The 22,324-nt window shown below is 53.3% G+C and overlaps 11 protein-coding genes across 11 annotated transcripts; 6 read left to right on the plus strand and 5 right to left on the minus strand.

Moving 5' to 3' along the window:
* Nucleotides 1-438: 438 nt before the first annotated feature.
* Nucleotides 439-1,359, plus strand: COCVIDRAFT_110995 (hypothetical protein; the record flags this gene model as incomplete). The annotated part of the gene is made up of 1 exon (XM_014696690.1): nt 439-1,359. One exon carries the CDS (start codon nt 439-441, stop codon nt 1,357-1,359), a length of 921 nt encoding a protein of 306 aa, XP_014552176.1.
* A 569-nt stretch (nt 1,360-1,928) lies between these two features.
* On the plus strand, nt 1,929-4,031 carry COCVIDRAFT_111011 (hypothetical protein; the record flags this gene model as incomplete). The annotated part of the gene is made up of 2 exons (XM_014696691.1): nt 1,929-2,415; nt 2,971-4,031. The coding sequence occupies 2 exons, from the start codon at nt 1,929-1,931 to the stop codon at nt 4,029-4,031; spliced, it is 1,548 nt and encodes a 515-aa protein (XP_014552177.1).
* Nucleotides 4,032-4,661: 630 nt separating this feature from the next.
* On the minus strand, nt 4,662-4,976 carry COCVIDRAFT_110948 (hypothetical protein; the record flags this gene model as incomplete). Its single annotated transcript, XM_014696692.1, has 1 exon — nt 4,662-4,976. A coding segment is annotated over one exon (315 nt), but the record flags the coding sequence as incomplete, so codon positions are not given.
* Nucleotides 4,977-6,141: 1,165 nt separating this feature from the next.
* COCVIDRAFT_41634 (hypothetical protein) lies at nt 6,142-6,968 on the minus strand (the record flags this gene model as incomplete). Its single annotated transcript, XM_014696693.1, has 3 exons — nt 6,142-6,369; nt 6,500-6,877; nt 6,909-6,968. 3 exons carry the CDS (start codon nt 6,966-6,968, stop codon nt 6,142-6,144), a joined length of 666 nt encoding a protein of 221 aa, XP_014552179.1.
* Nucleotides 6,969-7,806: 838 nt separating this feature from the next.
* On the plus strand, nt 7,807-9,933 carry COCVIDRAFT_110953 (hypothetical protein; the record flags this gene model as incomplete). Its single annotated transcript, XM_014696694.1, has 2 exons — nt 7,807-8,771; nt 8,913-9,933. The coding sequence occupies 2 exons, from the start codon at nt 7,807-7,809 to the stop codon at nt 9,931-9,933; spliced, it is 1,986 nt and encodes a 661-aa protein (XP_014552180.1).
* Nucleotides 9,934-11,230: 1,297 nt separating this feature from the next.
* COCVIDRAFT_110991 (hypothetical protein) lies at nt 11,231-12,985 on the plus strand (the record flags this gene model as incomplete). The annotated part of the gene is made up of 2 exons (XM_014696695.1): nt 11,231-11,416; nt 11,513-12,985. 2 exons carry the CDS (start codon nt 11,231-11,233, stop codon nt 12,983-12,985), a joined length of 1,659 nt encoding a protein of 552 aa, XP_014552181.1.
* A 767-nt stretch (nt 12,986-13,752) lies between these two features.
* COCVIDRAFT_56044 (hypothetical protein) lies at nt 13,753-14,611 on the minus strand (the record flags this gene model as incomplete). The annotated part of the gene is made up of 3 exons (XM_014696696.1): nt 13,753-13,969; nt 14,020-14,375; nt 14,423-14,611. Coding segments are annotated over 3 exons (762 nt in total), but the record flags the coding sequence as incomplete, so codon positions are not given.
* A 39-nt stretch (nt 14,612-14,650) lies between these two features.
* COCVIDRAFT_110989 (hypothetical protein) lies at nt 14,651-14,902 on the minus strand (the record flags this gene model as incomplete). The annotated part of the gene is made up of 1 exon (XM_014696697.1): nt 14,651-14,902. The coding sequence occupies one exon, from the start codon at nt 14,900-14,902 to the stop codon at nt 14,651-14,653; it is 252 nt and encodes an 83-aa protein (XP_014552183.1).
* A 1,145-nt stretch (nt 14,903-16,047) lies between these two features.
* COCVIDRAFT_110946 (hypothetical protein) lies at nt 16,048-17,703 on the plus strand (the record flags this gene model as incomplete). The annotated part of the gene is made up of 8 exons (XM_014696698.1): nt 16,048-16,176; nt 16,245-16,286; nt 16,336-16,601; nt 16,660-16,805; nt 16,855-17,057; nt 17,112-17,191; nt 17,237-17,404; nt 17,460-17,703. 8 exons carry the CDS (start codon nt 16,048-16,050, stop codon nt 17,701-17,703), a joined length of 1,278 nt encoding a protein of 425 aa, XP_014552184.1.
* A 311-nt stretch (nt 17,704-18,014) lies between these two features.
* Nucleotides 18,015-21,557, plus strand: COCVIDRAFT_111007 (hypothetical protein; the record flags this gene model as incomplete). Its single annotated transcript, XM_014696699.1, has 2 exons — nt 18,015-21,273; nt 21,313-21,557. 2 exons carry the CDS (start codon nt 18,015-18,017, stop codon nt 21,555-21,557), a joined length of 3,504 nt encoding a protein of 1,167 aa, XP_014552185.1.
* Nucleotides 21,558-21,802: 245 nt separating this feature from the next.
* On the minus strand, nt 21,803-22,072 carry COCVIDRAFT_110942 (hypothetical protein; the record flags this gene model as incomplete). The annotated part of the gene is made up of 1 exon (XM_014696700.1): nt 21,803-22,072. A coding segment is annotated over one exon (270 nt), but the record flags the coding sequence as incomplete, so codon positions are not given.
* Nucleotides 22,073-22,324: the final 252 nt, after the last annotated feature.

The following is a 22,324-nucleotide window of genomic DNA, read 5'->3' on the forward strand; positions in this document are numbered from 1 at the left end:
AGGAGGAGGAGCAGCAGAAGCAGGAGGGAGGAGGTCTAGGGCGAGTGCACGGGGCGGGTCGTCTTGGTGTAGCTACAATGGCGCGGTGTCAGGCAGCGAAGGACAGCGGGAGGCGCGGAAGAACAAGGGCAGCGTACCATTCAGCGTGGGTAGCCATACAGTAGTGAGGCGAGAGGCGAGAGGGAGAGCGAGGGGGGGCAATGAATGGGGGCAATGATGGGGGCGGCGGCCGGCAGGAGCCTCGTGGGGACAGACGGACAGTGTGGTGACGAAGCTCAAAACAGCCCCGCGCGCTGCCCGACGCCCAGCTTGGCAGTTGGCCGCGACGCTCCACTTGGACTGATGTCTCTACTAGCACCCGCCGATCCTACGTACCATCACCGTTCCTGTTGCGATCCTCCTGCTTCTGCCATCACCACCGAGTGGACTGGACTGGACATGCCCCCCAAGTCCATCCTCAAGAAGACGCCGGCCGTGGCTGCCAATGCCCCGACCACCACCACCACCACCACCACCACCAAAGCAGTCAACCCGCGCCATCTCGCAGTCGCCCGCCACCATGCCTCCGTGCTCGAGGACCGCAAGCGTGTCGAGGCAGAGGTCCTGCAGGCCGTCATGACGCTGATGGATTTCCCCTCGTCGCCAGACGCTGATGCAAAGCGACCCACTCCCGCGGACGCCCGCTTCTTCCAGACGGCAATCATTCCCTTCCAGCCCGCCGACTACGACGCCCTGATCGAGGAGCGCAACATTGCCGACAAGTGCGGCTATGCCCTGTGCCCCCGCCCCAAGACCAAAGCCCGCTCAACCGCCAAGAAGCAGTTTGTCGACACAGAGGACGGCGTGCAGATTGTCGACCGCAAGGTGCTCGAGGTGTGGTGTTCCGATGACTGCGCGCGCCGGGCCCTTTATGTCAAAGTCCAGCTGAGCGAGGAACCCGCCTGGCTGCGGCAGGGCGGGTACGGCGATAAGATTGAACTCATGGTGGAAAACGAAGAGGAGCATCGCGTTACCTTGCCCCTGCGGCCGAAGCAGCCAGTCGCCTCCACCAAGGACCAGGATGAAGACGACGACGTGGATGCAGCCTGGGCCGCCCGTGAAGATGCCATGGCCGACCTGGCTCTTGAGCGAGGAGAAAAGCCGGGCCAGGTCACCAAGGCGAACAGCGACCTCGTCCAAGACCAGATCCTCGAGCGGCCTCTGAACAATGCGCCCCCGCAACCGCCCTCGCTTCCCACGCAGACATCTGACCACACCATGGCCATTGAAGGCCACGTTCCGCGCATCAACAGAAAAGACAAAGATGACGATGAAGATGAAGATGACCCACAAGACTGGGAAAAGCATCTACCAGGATGACCAAACGACCTGATCGCCTGGTATTCTTTTTTCTCACCCCCAGCCATAAACAAACTACCACTAGGCTTCAATGCCAGTGCTATAGCCGTGTGCTTGATCTTTTGCCTCTAGCCATTGATCCACAAGACAGCATTTCATGGGTCTATGTGTCATCACTGCCCACAACGGTAGATATTATGAATCCGCATGTTGGTTAGAATCATACCACATCCTTGAGACTGCGTAGTGACGACAGGCTTGTCACTTCGATATAATCATAACATGACTGTGCCAGCAGTACAAGTCGCACAAGGCTTTATAGGGGAGAAACTCCAGTAGTAGGATGGGCTACTGTCATCTGAGAATTACAAAATCATAATAGATAAAATACCACACCATATAACTCTCATTTGTGCGAGCATTGAATGTGTAGCCCTTGCTAACTCGACAATGCACACAAATCCAGCAGAAGCCGCGGAGGTGCGCACGGACCGCATCGCCGCAAATCCAACTCAACATTTGCTTGCAACCACCAATGACACCACTTCAGCCGCCATTGAACGCCAACCCGCGGCTGTCGCATCGCCAATATGGCTCTAAGTCGCCAGTCCCTCTCGCCAACATCCCATCTGCTGCGCAATTCCCGACTTTTCTCTCTGCCCAATCCTCTCCCACGCCCGCCAGTTAGCGAGACCTTTGGCGCGGGCATCACAAAGGCATCGGACACGGCAACCCTACCATACCCGACACACCAGGCCATTGCTACCACAAAAGCCTCACTTGCACGCGGTGATTGGGGTCTGAAACGAGCAATTCCCTCACGGAGTCACCTTGTCCAAGTCAGTGACCCGGTCCTGAGAGTGACACAGCTGGATACTATTGAGCATGTCACCGACTTTGACTCGGCAGCCGACCATGTGCGGACAAGGCAGAAGTGGGAAGAGATGGGAATTCCCATGATGAAGGGCATGACGCAGATGCGTGATCACGACTTGAGCGTAGCGCCGCCTGCAGGAGCTTTCGAGGTCCGCGATGACACTACCAATTACGACACTGACATGGGTTTGGATGAGGCTGGTCTATATCTGAAGGCTCTCAAGAAGAGCATGCCTGCAGAGAGAGCAAAGGCTGAATGGGAAGCTTTCAATGCTGCCTGGGAAGAGAAGTGGGAACTGCAGAAGGCACTCTGGAAGGCTGATGGCTGGGACACCCAACTTGCAGACTTTGAGGCTTTCCAGCAAGAAGCGAACAAGGCAAGAAAGCAGGCTCGAATCTCACGAAAAAAGGCGTTTGAAGCAGAACTCAAAGCCTTCCGTGAGCCTCTGAGTGCCAAGTGGGCAGCAAAGAAGGCAGAATGGCAATCGCGCAGCCTCACCGATTCTGAGCGAGCAGCTGAGACCAAGGCTCTGGTTGAGGAGACTCGCACGGCCAAATTCGAATTCCGGAAGAAATGGAACGAGAAAAAGGCCTCTCTCGCTGCTGCCCAAGCCCCGGCTTCTATGCCCTGGCTGGACGAGTTCACAAAATTTGAACAAGAGCAGCAGAAGGCTAAGAAGTCACTTAGACAAAAATTGGCGGGATCGGAAAAATCTGGATCCACTCCCTTTGCTCCCTTTACCCCGCCTCCTGTAGACCCCATCGTACACAACACCAAGCGGTGGAAGCATGACGGACCCTGGCTACCAGGCATGGGGGCTGACGACTTTGTCGCCTATATCAGTAAGGAAATCAATTCTCGCAAAAAGGAGTTCAACAGCTATCTGGTTGAATTTGTGAAGAACGAAATCTACACATCCCGCCGTCTCGCCGCCGCAAAGTCGAAAGAACAGCCACCAATGGACATCAAAGAAGCCGAAGAATGGCAAGAGCGACAAGAAAAAGCCTGGCGTCATATTACACGCAACGACATTAACAATGGGATCAAGGCTCTCCGTAAAGAAACAGCCAACAACCCGCTGGGAAGCAAGCTGGTCAGCAAGCTCATCCTCCCCTTCCTGAAGCTGCCGGCGATCAAGTTCAAGCCCAAGGCATGGGCGTCGGACGCATCGAGCCGCGACATTGACCAATACTCGTTTGATCAAGAGACGGCACCGCTCTCGACGCATCCCAGCGCCGGTCTCGGCTACCTGCGCACAAAATCCTACATGGCCAACCACCCAATCCTCGGCCCGCAAGCCAGCCACGCCCCCGTGCCTGCGCGCGTCGTGCAGGCCCGGCGCACAGGAACCAAGAACGAAATGTATGCGCGCCTGGGCGTTGGCGGCTTCGTAGCAAACGACCAGTTCAAGAGCGCAGAGACCATGTCTGCGTCGCGCGCAAACATCATGGGCGCAAAGGACGTCGAGACAATTGACATTGATACGCCTGGTGGCCGCAAGATCCCCGTGCAACCCCTCTTTGGCAGCGTCACCAACGACGGGCGAATCCACATCAAGCTCAAGCGGTCGATAGGGCCCGAGGTTGCCGTGGCTCGGGGCGAGCTGGACGATCGCCCCCCGGTGCGCGACCATGTTGACGAGGATCCGCTGCGTAGCCTAGGAGCAGGCATGGGCAAGAGCGGCATTAAAGAGCTGGATGAGCAGAGTGGCGAGGCGCAAAGGTTCAGCCAGTTCCTCGAGAGCATGACACCACAGGGCAAGGCGAGTCCCCCGCCGGGTTTTCCGGGCGTGGCAGATGCCCTGAGGAGCGATTAGAAAAAAAGACACACCTTTTGGGCATGCATGTTGAATTGGAGTCTTTTTTTTTTGCTGGAAACTCATCATCTGTAACAGTGTACTGTATTCATGACATGACTTCATTCTGTTTTTTTTTCTTTTCCCTTTTGATTCTTGTCATCGTTATCACCCAATGGTTGTCGGCCCGGAATTTGTACAATGCCTGGCCGTGCATGGTCCCCCCCATTGCTTTCGCTCCCCACTCGACTGGAATTTTTTCTCTTTGATGTCGGCATCTACTAGCAAGTGGGAATTACACACACACACGTCTTCTCATGCAAAGTCTGGGGTGGCACGTGAACCATGGCCAATATTTCCTGCCGGGTGTCTTCAGAAGACCAACACATGACCTTTACAACCCGCATGCGACCAGTCAGATCAAAAGCAAGCCACCAACCACGACTTGGAGAATCAAACCATGCATGACATGAGTAGTGTTTGCATGCAGTGTGTTGCCTACAATCTAAGACATTTGCTAGGCGTCACTATTGATTTCAAGGCATTTTGAACAAGAACGTGATGCAAGGATGCAGCACACGGTCGGAGGTCGATGGGGCGGCCGGGAGCAATGAAACTGGCAGTGGGGAATGGTGAGCAGTAGTAACAAGGCTACAAGTGTGCTTGCCTTGACCTAAGGCAGTATTGTGGTAGTTGTTGGGCCAAGGGAACAGGTAAAAACTGGTGATAGGTTCGTATAGTAGAGACATGCCATAATGCGCTTGTGGGGTAAATGGACCACACCAAGAGACATTTTAGACGCGGCTTGTTGAGCCGAGGAAGGTCCGCGAGGCAACCATGTCTCGGACGACTGTGAAGGTGGCTGTTTGGGAAGCATGCTAGTGTAGTCGTACCGATTAGTACGCACACCAAGAGTGTGGAAATACAGGTTGCGACGCCGACTTTGGGCAAACAAGGACCAATCCCTCAATCAAGTAAAACATTTCAGCTACAATGGTGCCTCCTGCTGCAAAGCTTGTTGCTCCTGCCTCAGGTCGTGGGTTAATGTCACTGGCGGTTGGGCCCATATCTGGTCGGGAAGCTGACTTGCTTACGAGTTGGAAAAGGCGAGACGAGGACGGAAGAGAACGGGAATGCTGGGTATACCTCCATCTGACGGCAGAATGGGCTGGACTGGGGCGCGCGCCCAAGCAATGGTTGGGTAGCGACATGTGCGCATTGCGGTATGTGGGCGATTGAGCACACCTTGAGCGACTACACTACTCACTAGTCTTTGCCGTGTGGATGCGGGTTGAGATGCTGAATGGGGTGCATTTACCGTCTGCCGCGCTGCGAACACCATTCCCGAAGGTCAGGGAGATAGTGCATTGTTAGTGATGCAAGTGCGTTTTTTTCCCTTGTGTCAAAAGGCTGAAACTAGCACCTTGCAGCGGTAGTAGTGGTTCATCCGCCAAAATGGCCCGTTTTCCTGACGTCGACGAGGGTTGGTGATGCCCAACCGTATGGATATTGTAGGCGAGCGGCCTTGGGACCATGGTCTACATGGTTTTGAGAAGAAGAAAAAAACGAGCGTCCGTCTTTGATGCGAACTCTGATCTGGGCAGCCAGCCGCGGGGCGGAGTAAGTGTGACGGGCACGAGTATAGCAGATGCGGGAAGAGGAGTGGCACGGCACGGCACGCCTGAGATGTGCTACAGGGCAATTTGTTGAGAGGGACTGTGGCTGAGTTGTGTGCAAAACTGGGCGATTGCGAGGCTGGTGAAGATGACGGAGATCAGGGATGGATGTGATGATAGCATGGTGGAGAAGACGGCGGGCTAGTGTTTGTGTGTCCAATATTTTTTTTGTGGTGTTGTGGTCATGTGGGGTAGAATGCAAGTGCGCATTTGGGGAGGTGCGTCCCCCCGGCTGCGGGAGGTGCGTCCCGGATGCAGGAGGGGGGGCACACACACACACACACATGGCAAAGAAAAAAAACAAGCGCAAGCCATGTCTCTATCACCATATGCCGACGAGCATTGCCATCATCCCAACCACAATCAGCAGCAGCAGCAGCGTCGTCATCTGCTATTACCCATTGTAGCGCATATGTGCATTTTGTCAGGGTCTGCAGAGGCATGGCTGGTGCTGCTTACCGCTGTGGCTGCTTAGCACTGTGGCGGTGCGCGCTCAATTTGGATGCTCGCCCATGGGAAATTTGGTGTGCAGGAGCGAGAGTAGCGGTGTCGCAGTAGATTGCAAGCAGGTTTGATTCACGCGCTAGGGAGACGGCCGTATCAGAGGGCGTGAAGCCGGAGGGTCTCGCCACCAGGGTGGTGATGCTGATCCAGGCAAGTCGGGTGTGGAAGGGTGTGGATGGCTGCAATATTGCTAATAGCACAGTGCGAGAAAGCGCAAGGGCGAGAGCGAGCGCGACGAGGGGCTGACGAAAGCGCGTCTTGTTTGTCACTCACACTCACACTCACACTCAGCCAATTTGCCCCTCCAACATTGACACGGCCACCGCTCATCAACACCATTGCCGCCATCATCATCATCCATGGCCATCCATCACCATCCACTCGTGTGCCCGGCGTGACAAAGAGGGTGGTGCTGCAATCGTCGAGCTGCGTCATCAACACCACCGGCCCAGTGCAAAATGCCCGCCGGCAGCAAATGGCAGCCTTCTGGTGCCTGGCGTCGTGCCCATCCTGGCCGGCGATACGGGAATGACTGCATAGCCTCCACCTGCATCCGCCAATTTTGCAGCTGACGGCGCGCCATCCGCATGTTGCCATGGACACTCGACCTTCCAAGTGCAATTCTGCCCCAAGGTGAATCCAATCAAGCAGAGCCCAAAGGGGTGCGCCCGTCCGGGGTAGAGGCCGCTGCACCGTCGGCTGCTGCTGATGATTCTACTTGCTGCTGCTGCTGCTTGTTGCCATTGATGCCCATCCAGTCCGCAACAAACTCCGCCATCCCGGCCACACCCTCTCTCTCCGGTTCGCGCGCGACGCCCTCTTCACCACTTTTTTTCCTTTCCTACTCTCGCCGGCCTCCCTCAGGCACGCGACACACCATTCGACACCGGTCGCGCCCAGGGTCTATACCTATGGGGGGCCGAGTCTAGGATTGCTCGCAGGCTGTGCAATTCACCGCTGCGCAGCAGCAGCGACAGGAAAAAAAAATGGCCCCAGGGCGCCCGGATCATGTTCATGCAACCATCCATTCTGCCCGTCGCTGCAGCCTGGCTCTGGTACTTGTTGCTGAGGTTCATCCCATGTCACATCCACTCACACTGCCCTTGTTCAGGCTACAATCAAAGCCGCCTAATACCACTTCCACTTAAAGCCAACCAGGCCGGCACTTTAATTCCTCTCAAGCTGCTGCATGGTATCCACTCCGTCTCATCTGCACTGATTTTCTCGCATTTATTATTACCCATCTGCTTCTCTGACTCCTGCGCTTTCGGGCCTACGCCTCCTTGGACTGCCTGCCTGCCTGCCTGCACTCATCCTGTCCGGCGCTTGTCTCAGCCCGGCCATCATCTGCGCCCTTTAAATACATTCGCCGCCCACCACCATCCAAATACCAAGACCAACCTACTTGTTTGACTCATAGCTGTCCCCCTTCTTGTACCTGCGCCAGTCCGCCCTCTGGCCTAGGTGCCATCTGCGTCTGTCCTGGTCAAGCATTCCCTCTAGTCATTAACTAGAGTCCCCTGGCCTGGCAACACACTCCAACACTTGACGCGCACTCACCAACCGGACTTGCCACTCCCTCTTATCCTGGTAGTATACACTTCCCCTCGCCCACCATGTGTCGGATCGAAGGTGACTGCACCTACCTGTGCGACCAAGCGCGCAGTGGGAGAACCTGCCGCGACTTACGGAGAGTTCCTGTTGCCTACACTCACCAGAAAGGCTCCGCTTCCCGCGATGACACCCCTTCTCCGGTAAACCCACCAACACCCACAAGCTCTGGTACCTACTTCACTCAGCGTCGCCGCCCATCCAACAGTGGTAGCCGTCCCTCCACTCGCGATGGCCAGCGCCTTAACCCTGAGATCATCATCGAAATCGGCTCCAAGAAAGGAAAGGGAAGCAAGTATCCGTCAGTCTCCATTTCAACAAAAGGCCACAAGCGACAATCCTTCGGCTCCATCGGATCCAATGACGCCGCCATTGATTCAGGAGAGTCGGAGGCTTCCTATGCTGTCCGGACTGGCTTTCCAGACGCCCCTTTACCCCCTCCGGCTGCCTTTGACCAACCCAACACCTTCCTTCCCACGCCCCTTGCATCTCATGGATATTACCACCGACAAACGCCTTCTGCCTCTTCCAGCCAGACGCCATCGCTGACTGTGCTGTCTGAGCCAGACTATGATCGGTCCACCGGTCGGCGAAACACCCGCCCGTCTGCCACAGTCATCCACAACTCAACTCCCACCTCCGCATCTCCCACTAGGCCACAGCATGGGTTCTCTTCCGGGCCCTACAAGACCAAGAGTATTGTACCAAGGGATCCTCTCCAAGGCGCTCAAACACCCACTACCGTCAACCCACTTGATTACGATCAGTATGCCGATTATTCCGGCTCTTCTCGTGCCAGTTCAGGCATAGCTGAAACCTCACGGCCTACCAAGAACAGTGGTCAACGACGAAAGAAACCAAGTGAGGATCTTCGCTACCAGGAAGACGTTGACCAAAAGAAGAAAGAAGACTTGGAGAACGACAAGCGCGTTCGCTTCGAGCCTGACCGTTACGAAGCTCGCGAAAAGGAGTGGGCTGAGAGAGCACAGGCCGAGAAGGAGAAAGATCGTGCAGCACTTAGAGAAGAGGCTCGCGAAAGGGAGCGCGCCGAAAGAGCACAGGCTGACAAGGAGAGGGAGCGCGCCGCACTTAGGGAAGAAGCTCGCGAAAGGGAGCGCGTCGAAAGAGCACAGGCTGAGAAGGAGAGGGAGCGCGCCACACTCAGAGAAGAGGCTCGCGAAAGGGAACGCGCCGCAAGAGCACATGCTGAGAAGGAGAGGGAGCGCGCCGCCCTCAAAGAAGAAGATCGCAAGCGCAAGAAGCTCGAGCGTCTGGAACAAGAAAAGAAGGAACTTGAAAAGAAGGAGCTCGAAGACAAGAGGGCAAAGGAACGCAAGAAGGAAAGATCAAAGCCTCCGACAACCGATTACCCCACGCGGCCGACCAATACGCGAAGGATGTCTTCGTTGATGACTCCCCAAGAGCAAGCCGAGCAAAAGCGTCTTGTCGAAGCTGATAGTCTCATCATGCAGACCGAGAAGCAGGCGGCAGAAGCTCGCGAGCGTGAAGAAAGAAGGGCAGCTGCTCGACAGCAACAAGACTCATCAACATACTATGACCCTCGGGCCGGTGACCGGTCCCTGTCCAACGCCAATGCCCCCAGCAAGCCGCGTCGTGATAGCGTTGCTTCTACAATGCGTCCTTCCGGACTTACCAGGACCTCTAGTAAGCGCCGCCCGAGCATTACGCAACCCAACCCGCCCACAATCAGCGCTCAACCACCTACGGACTTCTCGACTCGACCCTCAAACTCGAGAGCACATGCACCACCCCCACTCTCCTTTCCAAAGACATTCAACCAAGACTACGGTCGCCCACCATCGGCTCGCCGTCCCTCCCTCACGCCAGACAACCCTTTCTCGCCTGGCGCTGTAAAGTCGCCAGCGGCTGACCCATGGGACCTGCGCAACATGGAGCCCGCGCTTCCATCTGCTCGCTCTTCGGACAGCCGCCAGCATACCGGTATGCAGCCGCGTGGTGATCCAATCATCCATGGCCCTACCCGTCCTGTCCGACGTGTACCCGACTACGTCAGTGCATTCGAAGATGATGACGATGGCATGGAGGATTATCCCTCTCGATATGCTTCACGCACGGGGCTGAGCCGAAGTGATTCGAGGCGGAAGCATTGATTTCCATCATCTGTTGTATTTTAGTGTTGCTTTATGATTTTTGTACTGTTTCGTATGGCGCCCTGTCTCTTTTTGTCGTTTGGTCTTGCCTTTGATACCCCCTTCACCTGCTGCGTTCACTTAGACTACCCTGCGAATGTTATGATCAGCGTATACCATGTTATCTTTGTCTTTCTACAGTGTATATTTTTAGCCTGCGTGTGTGTACTTTTTTTCGGCAAAAATATTTCAACATTTGTGCCCTTGTGCTTGGACCTCGCTAGATAGTAATGTACTGAGTTGCCTCTGCAGCGAGAGTGTGGGTGTTGCGACACTGCTTACATGGCTGGTGCCTCGTCCTTATCAGTTACTACTTTACTCTAGATCTTAGCGCCGGCTTGAATAAACTAGGCTTGTAGACCCTTACATGAGATAGGAACGGTCCAGACAGTGCTCTAACACGTAGTTAGACCCTGATACGTGGAGGGTGACGCGGGGTAGGACTACCTAACCCCCTTACCTTTCCCCTCTTGTTCTGGACGCATTCTACCAACTGCATCTACCGACTATCACCTAAGGCCCACAGTCCACCTCACCGCCTATAGTACCGAACAACCAAACGTGACGTGTACTATGATCAGCACACGGCAGGGACTGCAAGGGCTCAGGGTTTCCTTGTATCGAGAGTCCTGTCAGAATGGCCACAACAAAGACGCAGTCGAGCTCGGCCGACAAGCGTGAATTCAGAGAGCTCAATCATTCTTACTCATTGGAAGCCGGTCCATCGCTCCTTTCTGGATAAAAAAGTGTCGACCAAACTTCCTCAAGGGTCAACCCAGATGGACTTTCGGGACATTTTTTAGCTGCTTCCGCAAAGCCGGGTTACTCGGGTCCTGAAGCAGCTGAGCGCGTACGTCTCACACCCCGCCGCATGGCGTCTTGCGAGACCAAGCTGTCGACCAATCTTCCTCAGGGATTAGCACAAGTAGACTTTCGGGGCCTGGATACCCGGCTTCTGCAAAATCAGGCTATGCAGGGTCTAACGAAGCTGTGGGTATGCAACTCGCGTCTAGCCGCATGCTTCCAGGACCAGGTACCACCGGTGCAAAGGTATAAAGCTTCGGCGGTACCCACAACAATTGCGGGTTCATGTGCTGGCCAGGTAGCTGGTAGAAGTAGTGGTAGTTACTCAAGTAGCTGCAGTCACCATCGCAACGTTTCCAATCCGACTAGACACGTGCGTGTCCGAGGTAGGCTCGAACATTTGCTTGAGCATGTTCCGGTAGTACTTACAAGTCGTTGCAGACAAGCAGCCACCATGCGGCTTCCCAGTGTCTCGGTCTTTGCGGCCATCGCGCTCACAACACTCGCAGAAACGACGCCTGACCCTTCCGATACAAAAAATAGCTCCCAAGCCATAGTTGCCGATGGTATAGAAGGAGACGACGCAGCAAAGTTATTGGAGTCAATCCAAGCAAATTCCACCGACTCTTGCCAAACAGCAGTAAGCTTTCTTCTCAACTACCTCATAATCTTTACAGAGCTTCATCACGATCATGGAATCTGTTCAGCTGACCAATTTTTTTCTTCCAATCTCTAGTGCGCTTCGCTCCTGGGAGAATTCGGCGCTGCCAAAGTCGCGGGCAGCGAAGATCCAGACTATAAAGCGGCGATTGACGGCTTCTGGTCCCAGCAGCAGCGAGAGCCCGTACCACGCTGCATATTTCGCCCAGAGACGGCACAAGAAGTTGCGAATGTGGTGCGTGTATCTCAGGCGAACAAGTGTCGGTTTGCATTTCGGAGTGGAGGCCATGCCCAATTTGCAGGTTCATCCAGCGCAGATGGAGGCATAACTGTACTTTTTGAACGCATGGCAGGCATTACGCTGTCTGAAGACAAAAAGATTGCGTCAATTGGACCCGGGGCCCTCTGGAGCGACATTTACGGCAGCCTGGCTGAACACAACCTTGCGGTTGTGGGTGGCCGTGTCGCTGACATTGGTATTGGAGGCCTTGTGACAGGCGGTGGCATTTCCTACTTTTCCAACCAGCGTGGCTGGGCATGCGACAACGTTGCATCGTATGAAGTCGTCTTGGCGGACGGACGCATTGTGATTGCCACGCCTGATTCGGAGTACTCTGATCTCTACTGGGCATTACGCGGTGGCGGCAACAACGTTGGTATCGTGACCCAGTTCAATCTCGAGACTTTTGCTCACGGCCCCCTCATGTATGGCGGAGACCGAGTATTCACCAACGAAAGTTTCTCAGCCGCCATCGATGCCTTTGTCGACGTAGCCAAGAATATCGACAAAGACCCCAAGGTCGCGCAGTTTCTGTCCTTTGCCATCGATACAAGGAACGGCATGCGACTCGCAGTTGCCGAACTCCAATACTCAGAACCAAAGACGGACGCAGCTATTTTCGACGGGTGGAACAAAGTCCCAGCGGTTGTCGACAACACCAAAATCAACAGCCTGGTCAACTTGACCTTGGCTCTGGCAGCACCCAGTCCAAGGGGTATGCGCCAGTCCTACTGGACCGTATCTGTGAAATTCACAGACCGTGAAATCATCGACCGCCTCGCCGACATCACCTTTGAGTTTGGCGACAAGCTCTCTCACATCCCGGGTATGGTGCCCGCACAAACCATCCAAGTGGTCACCGATCCACAGCTCAAGAACATGGAGAAGAACGGCGGCAACGCCCTTGGCCTCTCCGCCTCCGACGGCCCTTTTCTCATACTCCTCCAGTCGTTCGCATGGATGAACGCCGAAGACGACGAACTCGTGCTCAAGACCGCCGCAGACATGGTCGCACAGATCAAAAAAATGAGCAAGGACATGGGTGCCGAGCACGAATTCCTATACATGAACTATGCGAGCCAGTTCCAGGATGTAGTCGCGAGTTATGGCGAGAGCGCAAAGAAGCTAAGGGACATTGCCCGCAAGTACGACCCCGAGGGCGTTTTTCAGACTCTGCAGCCGGGATACCACAAGTTGAACGAGCCGGAGAGTCAAGAATTGCCTGTTTGGGATCGCGTCAAGGCTTTTTTCAATGAGAAGTTCGCGTGAGGAATGATGGGTTGTCGTGATATCAGGAGTCGATTGATACTCGAGTCTGACGCACGAGGCAAATGATTATATGATCTGGGATGAACTGTTGAACAGTTACACATATACATAGCTTTTTAGAGCGGTGAGAAATTATGATAGGAAAATGTCAATGGTTGGTTAAAAGCATAATGGAAACAATGTGTTGTTCCAAAACTAGTGTCAAACATCAAGGGTCAGTGACGTCATCTGATCATCGAGAAATTACTACTAGACACAAATCCATTGGCAATGCGAACAAGTAACACAGCAAATAACAACTAACATTTTTGATAACCACGCTGAGCATGGTTTCTTTCTGGCCCACTGCTCTAGCGGACCATGTTTTCTTCTAAGAAGCTACGTGACGAAACATGATTGCATAGTCCTTTTTGCCTACATATTACGCCAGGACATTAGGCAAAAAAAGGAAACGCTTTTGGAATAACAAAAAGAAACAACATGGCACCAGGCCATCCAAGTCATAAGCAGCACTTGCTACAACCGTCAGTGAAGGGTATTATCCAGAAAACACAAACATTATGCAGCGCCTTCAATACCAATGCCGTCAAAGATCAACATCAACGAAACAGTTTGAACGTTACCATGAAAGAGAAAAAGAAGCAGCACTAATCGCCAGGATGATACGAGACAGGAGACAGGAGATAGGAGATAGGGAGCAAAGCAACAGGAACCGACGACTAGGAAAGACATGTCAACTGTGCGTCACGCAGCAGCTATTGCTGTTGGTGCTGCTTTCGCTTGTGCCTCTGGAGGTTGTCCTTGCGCGAGAAGCCATCAAGGTTGGTGCAGTCGGGATGTTCGCAGCGAAAGGTGTCCATGATGGACGAGGGGTCTCGGTGTTGAGGCTTGTGCCTGCGAAGGTCCTTTGGGTACATGAAGCCCTTGCCGCAAGTTGGGCACACGTGAGGCCGCTCATTGCAGTGGGATGTCTTCTGGTGACGACTAGCGACGGTCAGTTACGCTGATTTGCATACTCTCGAGACTAGACTCACTTGAGATCGCACTGACGATCGAATACTCCAGTGCATTCCGGCTCGTTGCAGATGAAGCCACCTTCGCGAGGAGGTTGCCGCCTGCTTGAGCGCTTCCTAGACTTGGTCTGGCGCGACGAAGAGCGGTCGCCCGGAGTGTATATACCATTGATGTACGCCTGGACAGTAATCGGCTGCACAGTTGTCTCATTCGCATCAATGCGCTGGATGTACTCGTTCGAAACTGGCCTGGGGTCGCCGGTGACGTAGTTCCAGACCGGTGTCAAGTTCACTTCCGTCTCGTGCGTATCCGGCGGCGGCATGTTCGTGGGAGCGTGGTGTTCGGGCGCTGCTACGTAATTGTACGGCATCTGCGGCTGGTGAGGTTAGGAGGGAGTTGCACACATGCGGGTGCAGGTCTTACCAGAGCCAGAATGCACTGGCAGAAGTCGAACTGCATGCCGGCGCAAAAGTAGCATACGGAAAGCTCGTCTACTGGGTATGTCAAGTCCAATGGACTGATAGGCGGTGTTAGATCCATGATTGGGCCTGAAGCTGCCGCTGGGGGGAGGAGAACAGTGAGCAGCACTGTAAACAGCAGCAATGTGTACATGCTCTGGTGTGAATGTGGATGCCTAAGGAAGAGACTTGGTTATGGTGGAGTATGCGAGGACGGCAGAGGCAGTGAAAAGGACAATGAGGGTTGCAAGACTGTATGGTCAGAGAATACCAACAATGGGGAGAAAAGTGTAGGAGGAGAGGAAGGACTGTCCAGAGAAAAAAGGGCGTGAGATCTGGGTTCGCGGGTGCATGCCAGTGGCAGAGGACTGGGGGAGGCCGGCTGCCTGAGGAGCCACAGGTCACGGGGAGCTGTGGCTATGTTGATGATGTAGGTGCCGACCATTTTAGTGACTTTGGGAGCTCTGCAGCTATAGTTTTGTCAGTTGGACATGTTAGTATTGATGAAAGTGCAACTTTGATGCAATAAAGTGTGTGATTGTGGTGGTTGCGTGTCGAAGGAAAATGCGGCGGCACCGCGCAGCGATCAGGGATGCGTAACCCTCCACTGTCTTGACACCATGCCACTTCGAGATCTGGAGAGGGGTTATGCGGCTCAACTCGGCACGTGACTTACTTACGTCGCCAGTGTTTGAAGATCTTGTCAATTCTTTTCCTATCATGTGTCTCTTTCAGTGTTGCGTAATCTGGATGCCTCCAAGAATTAGTTGCTTGGTAGTTGGCGAAGAAATGGTTTTGCCATCTCGTCTCACGTGCCAACGCGTCCCCAAACCTTCACCCTGCCTTTGTTATCTTTTCACCAAAAGCCCCCACGCTTTACGAATTACAATAGGCTTCGTCATCGCGATTGCGTGTCTAATTCTTTTCAGCTCGTTTTTTTGATGACGCTGCACTGAGTTTTGTTGATTTGCAGAGGAGGTTTCTGGTGCAAAAGTATGCAATCTAGACAAATAGTCTCATGTATGTAATGACAACTGCCGTGGAATTGAAATATTCCACTTGCCTCACGTTCAGGCTAGGAATTTGTGCTGGATATATATTGTAACTTCTCTACAGGCCGCCTATGGCACACCAGCGTCACGAGTCATCCTTACATTGAGGCAACCGCTTCAGCCGTACCATTCAGGTGGATACTTTATGAGGCAAACCTCACGCTTGTTGTTTTTTTGGCTTCGATAGCGAGCATTTCAGGTTTGGCTCACAGCTCCGGTGCACTGGCTCGTCAGGACGCTTCAGGATTTACATTGTGAGCGGCCTCCTAGGCATCCATGAACAAGGGTACCAGCCAAGCTCCACAATGCACCACGTTCCGCCCACTCCGACTTGCCAGCGCTTAATTTCGATAGATACCAGAGCTAATAAATTCAGTGTAATAGGTTAGGATGACAAGGGTCACGCTGTGTGTCAGAAATCTGGTTGTGTACTGAATCTGCCCCGCATCGACTTGCGTAGTACGTAGCCTAAAGTCCTTGACCAAACTGCAGCCTTAGCAATCAGCAAACATACCACTAACAACACAGCGTAGAAGCCATGCTATCAGCCCGGGGGCGTCAGTATGCAGCCTTGGATTTGGCGGCTGGCTACACCAAAGTTCGTGGCCCTTTGTACAGCAAAGGCACCTATCCAGATGGCCTAGTTTCTTTTAAAAATGCCGAAAATGTTAGTGAGCGTCATGTCGAATACTACGAGGTCGTGAGAGAGATGGAGAGTGCTGATGTATGCAACAGTTTCTCATGCATGATGAAGCGCTTGACTATATTAAGACAAAGGTCAGCCTTCACGGACACAATGGTGTATGGTACCTGAGTGATAATTTAGTGCATACCGTCTCTCGAGCCAGCGACTCTGACGTATCATGATGGCCCATTCGGTTCCAAGCGTTTGAGAGCCGCAATGGCTTCCTTCATCAACAAGCGCTTCTCACCAGCCTTAGCCGTAGCCATTGAGCATGTTTCATTCGTCAGTGGCGTGACGGCATTAAATGACATACTGTCACTGTGCATGACCGATGGGGAGAATGATGCTTTGCTTCTAGGCATGCCGGTTTATGGGTCCTTCGCTCCAGATCTGCAGAGCATGTCGAGGTGCGCTGGGTTCCTCTTGGAATAAGACTTAAGATAGCACGACTAACATAGCTCGCAGTTGCAAGCTGGTTTATGCCTCGTTTGGAGACGTTGATCAGTTCAGTATCGATTCAGTCGAGTGTTATGAGCGTGCTCTGCTACAAGCCGAGCAGAGTGGTATCAAAGTGCGAGCGCTTATTTTAGCCAACCCGCACAATCCTCTTGGTGCGTGTGCGGTCGTTTGGTGTCAAAGCATAACAGGCTAACGGTTCAGGGCAATGTTATTCTCCAGATGCGTTGAAGGCAATCTTGAGTCTCTGTAACAAGCACAAGATACACCTTATCAGTGATGAGATCTACGCCTACTCTGTGTATCACACAGATGCCTCGAGCCCAGGATTTACATCTGTACTCTCGCTAGATACGGTTGGTATCATCGATAATAACCTCGTTCACGTAATGTATGGAATGGCCAAGGTAGGAATTCGACATGCCACTTTGCACCACTGACCCCTGACAAACCATTGACAGGACTTTGCTGCTGCTGGCCTAAGATTGGGATGCTTGATCACCAGGAACACTGAGCTAGGACAGGCTGTACAGTCTTTATCGTAGGTTACCATCATTCTTGGCAGGCGATGACTGACCATTGGCAGGCGATTTCACGGCGCGTCACCAATGACCGACGCGATCGCTACATGCATACTCGAGGATGAGGAGTGGCATCTGCAATTCTTCAATAAGAGTACGCATATCCTGCGAGAACACCGAAAGATTGCGGCAGAAGCACTGGATAGTGCTGGTATTCCCTATGAGAGGAAAGCGTAAGTGTTGAGCGTTTTATGGCCTTTCCTTATCAAGAGCTGACGCCTTGGGTAGAAACGCTGGATTCTTCCTCTGGATCGACCTGTCCGCGTGCCTACACAGCGCGACATGGGAGGCTGAAGACGACCTCAAGGATAAGCTCTACGATTTTGGGTTGGAAATGGCAGCTGCGCGCGGATATCATGGGGAAATGCCAGGGCATTTTAGATTCCTATTTTCAGTGGATAAAGATACCGTAGAAGAAGCAGCAAGGAGGATTGTCGAGTTCTACAAAAACAATCAGGTGGGTCGTGCGTAACCCGTCGGGTGCGTAGTATACAATGAAGTCATGGCGCAGTAGATCGAACTCTCCTCCCAAACTTTGTTCTTTATTTTCTAGAAAAAAGCGTGAGAGGCCGATCTTTTCGGATACATGCCGACAGAACGCTTGTGACCACGCGACAGGGCGGTACGCGACGGGCGGATCCCTGTGCTCGATCGTTCCGTGCGATCGGAAATCAACAGGGGCCTTGCGTCATCATTCCTGCCACGGCACTTTCACTTTTGCAAACAAACAACACCACACTTTAATCCTGATATCGCCATAGTTTGATATCTGCGGGCATAGACATGCCGCCCATAATTTCGCGAAAGCGCTTGCACTCTACCTCGCCCGTCCTAGAATCGCCACCAAAACGTGCACGTACTACCCGCAAACCCCCAGCATCCGCGCGCAGAGGCAAAGTGTCGGTCTTCCAGACTTTGGATGCGCCACCAAAGACCAAGCGCACGCTTTCGCAAACAAAGGCTCTATTGGAGGAAGGAGAAGAAGACGGCGACAGTGAATCATCAGAGTCAGAGACTACCGAAGATGAATTTGAGGATGTACCATTGCATGGGGTAAACAAGGACAAAGGGAAGGCTAAGGCACAGCCAGATGAAGACAGCGACGAAAGTGAAGACGGTGACTGGGAAGATGCGCTTGGTACGCATCATTACACAAAGCCAGACAATGGCCCTGCGCCCATCATCACTGGAGATATTGCGTTGACGCTGTCCGCAGCGCCCAAAACTGCGTTCGAAACCAAGCCAGATGGAAAAAAGGGCCCATCAAAAGTCCAGAGACAGATACGGACCATCACTCATTGTATGCATGTACAATTCTTGATGTTCCATAACTTGATGAGAAACACATGGATCCAGGACAAGGAAGTCCAAAAGATTCTGGTTCAAGCCATGTCCCCTGGGTGTTGGCGGGAATTAGAGAAGTACTGGAACGACGCAGGAATACGAGACGGATTCAGCCGGGTAGTGGTGCAGAAACCACCCAGTCCAAAAAAGAAAGAGCCAGAAGCTACCAAAGGGAAATGGAAAGAGAGTGGCAAGGCGGGTGTCAAGGTATATGAGAGCCCGCAAAAGCGAATGGGCGTCCGCAATAAAGCCAAGAGCAAGGGGGAGAAACCTTCCGAACGTGACAAGAGGACCCGCGACTGGGGTGCAGCAGCCGAACCGCTCGAGCCTAACTCTCCGAACCTGTCCGCCGGTGACCCTTTGATCAGGCTTCTCAAATATCTCTCTGCTTACTGGAAGTCCAAGTTTCAAATCACAGCCCCAAGCTTACGAAAGCGTGGCTACCTATCGCCATCAGTATTGGAGGCCGAAATCAAGGCTTGGAAAGACGATCCTAATCACCCCGAAACTTTTGGCGAACGTGTGGAAGACATTACTGCTTTCAGGGAATGCGCAAAACAGTGCCAAGGCAGTAGAGATATTGGAGAACAGCTCTTCACTGCCCTAATCCGAGGACTAGGTATTGAGGCGCGAATGGTGGTCAGCCTGCAGCCTGCAGGTTTTGGGTGGAGTCAGAGTGAAGAAGGGAAACCAAAGAACCTTGAAAAGTTGAATAACTCGAAGCCCGCCGATAATCAAAGTACGGAAAAAGAAACTCCAACCAAAAGTAAGGCTAAGAAACCCGCTACTGCAAAGAAGACGGGTGGATTGATCGATGTCAGCATGGATGACAGTAGCGACTTGAGTAGTGTCATATCTATATCTTCGGACTCTGAGGATAACAGACCACAAAAGAGATCACCGAAAGCGCGCAATTACGGTGAAGAGCTACCATACCCTACCTACTGGACAGAAGCTATTTCACACTTGACACACACGCCCATATCAGTATCCCCACTTCCTCGTACCATTATCGCAAGCGCTGCTTCTCCAGAAAAGCTTATGGATTTCTATGCTCGTGGCGCAGCGGCTGACAAGGCGAAACAAATCTTGGCCTATTTGATCGCTTTCTCTTCCGACGGCAGTGCAAAGGATGTCACTACACGATACCTACCCAAACATCAATGGCCTGGTAGAACGAAAGGTTTCCGCATGCCTGTGGAGAAGGTACCGATTCACAACAAACATGGGAAAGTCAAACGATGGGAAGAGTGGGATTGGTGTAAATCGTTGATGCGACCTTATGCACGACCTCACAACAAACGCCAGCCTTGGGACGAAGTGGAAGACGAGGGTGACCTCGTACCTGCACAAGTAGAAAGAAAGAAGGGCATGGACGAAGAAGGTGGCAAGGAGACGCTACAGGGGTACAAAAACTCCACCGAATATGTACTGGAGCGTCATTTACGACGAGAGGAAGCTCTCAGACGCGGTGCGAAGATTGTCAGGTTCTTTGTCACGGGCAAGGGTGAAAATGAAAAGTCGGAACCGGTCTATCGCCGCAAAGACGTTGTGTTGTGCAAGACACAAGAATCGTGGCACAAAGAGGGGCGAGAAGTGCTGGAAGGTCAGCAACCGCTCAAGCTCGTGCCTATGCGCGCCGTCACCGTTACTCGAAAACGTGAGATTGAGGAGCGCGAACGCATCGAAGGTGGAAAAGTGAAGCAGGGTCTATACTCTAAGGAACAGACCGATTGGATCATTCCCGATCCCATTGTTGATGGCAAGATTCCACGTAACGCATTTGGGAACATCGATGTATACGTTCCAACAATGGTTCCCAAAGGGGCTGTTCACGTGCCTCTCAAGGGCACCGCGCGAATATGCCGCAAGCTCAACATCGACTACGCAGAAGCATGTACGGGGTTTGAGTTTGGTAAACAGCGCGCTGTACCGGTAATCACAGGTGTGGTGGTTGCAGCAGAGCATGAAGACATGCTTATAGATGCTTGGGAAGCCGAAGAGGCAGAGAGGCGAAGAAAAGAAAGGGAGAAGAGGGAGAAGTTTTTGCTAGGGCTTTGGAGGAGGTTTGCGTCTGGACTGAGGATCGTGAATAGAATGAGGGAGGAGTATGGGGAGGATGTGGAGTTGCCGGTCAAAGAAAAGGTATTGCCACCGAAGGATGAAAAGGAAAAGCCTGAGACGAGAAAGTCACAGTGGGAAGTTTTCGAGGCTCAGACTGATTTTGAGGGGGGCTTTGTGCGAGAAGATGTGCAACTCTCTGGTGGTGGCGGTTTTATGCCGGACAAGGCGCATCAGACAGCCGAGGGTGACCTGGACATGGCAGGCGGTTTCCTGCCCGCGAGCCAGGAAGAGGATGAAGAGCTGATAATTGACCATGGTGAAAAGAAAGACCTGCGGGCGCCCGTCATGGAGACTGCACATCGCACACCCATCTCACTTACTCAAGCGTTACAACGACCCCCGAGCGAGCCAAGCGAAGACCCGGATCACAATGAAGCAATGAGTATCGACCAAGACACAGAAGACGAGCACGAGGGAAACCGGAATGACGAGGACGAAGAATACGAGCATTCAAAACTTGAATCGGATCACGGAAAGTCTACAGCTGCCATATCAGGTGGTCGTGGTCGTGGTCGTGGCCGTGGTCGTGGCCGTCCTAGAGGACGTGGCACCGAGGCCCCGGCTCGCTTAACTCGTAAACCCAATTCAACGGGGAATGAATTGTCCAATGGAGCACTTTCCGATGCGCCCTCAAACCCACCATCACCTCCACCGTCTAGGCGGACAGCGCCAAGGCGCAAGGCAGCCAGAAAAAGCGATGCGCACGTCCGGAGCCACTTTTTTGCAGAGGCAAGCGAGGGCGAGACAGATTTGACAGACATGACGGATCGAGCCTCGCCAAAGACGAAGTCGACGAGAGGGCGCGAAGCGGGAAGGGGTAAAGACAAGGGCAGAGGCAAAGCGGGGAAAGCCAAGTAAATATCGTACCAGTGGATTTCCGAAATGCATTTGCACGTTTGACAGCACCAGGCGAGCTGAGCGAGGTACTTGGGTACTGACCAATAGTGCAGCGTGGTGGGGGAGACTATTACGATACTGTTATGATACTAGAGACCAAAAGAAAAGTATTGATTCCAATCCGGAAGATAATGAGACGAGAGAGTCTGCCACCGTTCTCCACATGTCACAAACAGGACGTCTTCGGTATAGTCGGCAGCGCTCTACTATAAGTAGGTATCCCAGGCGCATGTGGAGCCGCACAACCGAGGCCAGCCTGCCAGGCACGTCACGAGTCGGGCGTGTCTATTTGTAGGCGGGCCCAGTCTTCCAAGGCTGCTTGGCAAGCCTTCCGATTTACTTGGCACGTAACAGGGCGCCCGTTTTCCCCTTATTATTACATGAGCCGGCAGCGAACGGCACGGTTGACGGCGGAGAGGGTGGCTTTTTTGGGTTCCAACGTGTGCGCGCCTTTGTTGACGGGGCGTGCGTGCTGTTGGGTCAAGAGTACAAGAAGCAAGACGCTGGCTTGGGGCGGAATATGGCACCACGGCCACATGGCTGGAGAATTTCCGCCCCTGTGATTGGAAAAACTCGACTAACGAATTCTACTATCAAGTGGAGAGCAAATGGCCCGGCGGCTTTTCGAATCTCCCGCACGTCTTCGCTGGGGGGGGGGGGGCGCCGCATCGTATTCGTTCCTTCGCGGTCTTCTTGGCTCAATACATGCATGGCGGATCTCCGACCTA

Source organism: Bipolaris victoriae (assembly GCF_000527765.1).
Source record: "Bipolaris victoriae FI3 unplaced genomic scaffold scaffold_116, whole genome shotgun sequence".
NCBI lineage: Eukaryota > Fungi > Ascomycota > Dothideomycetes > Pleosporales > Pleosporaceae > Bipolaris > Bipolaris victoriae.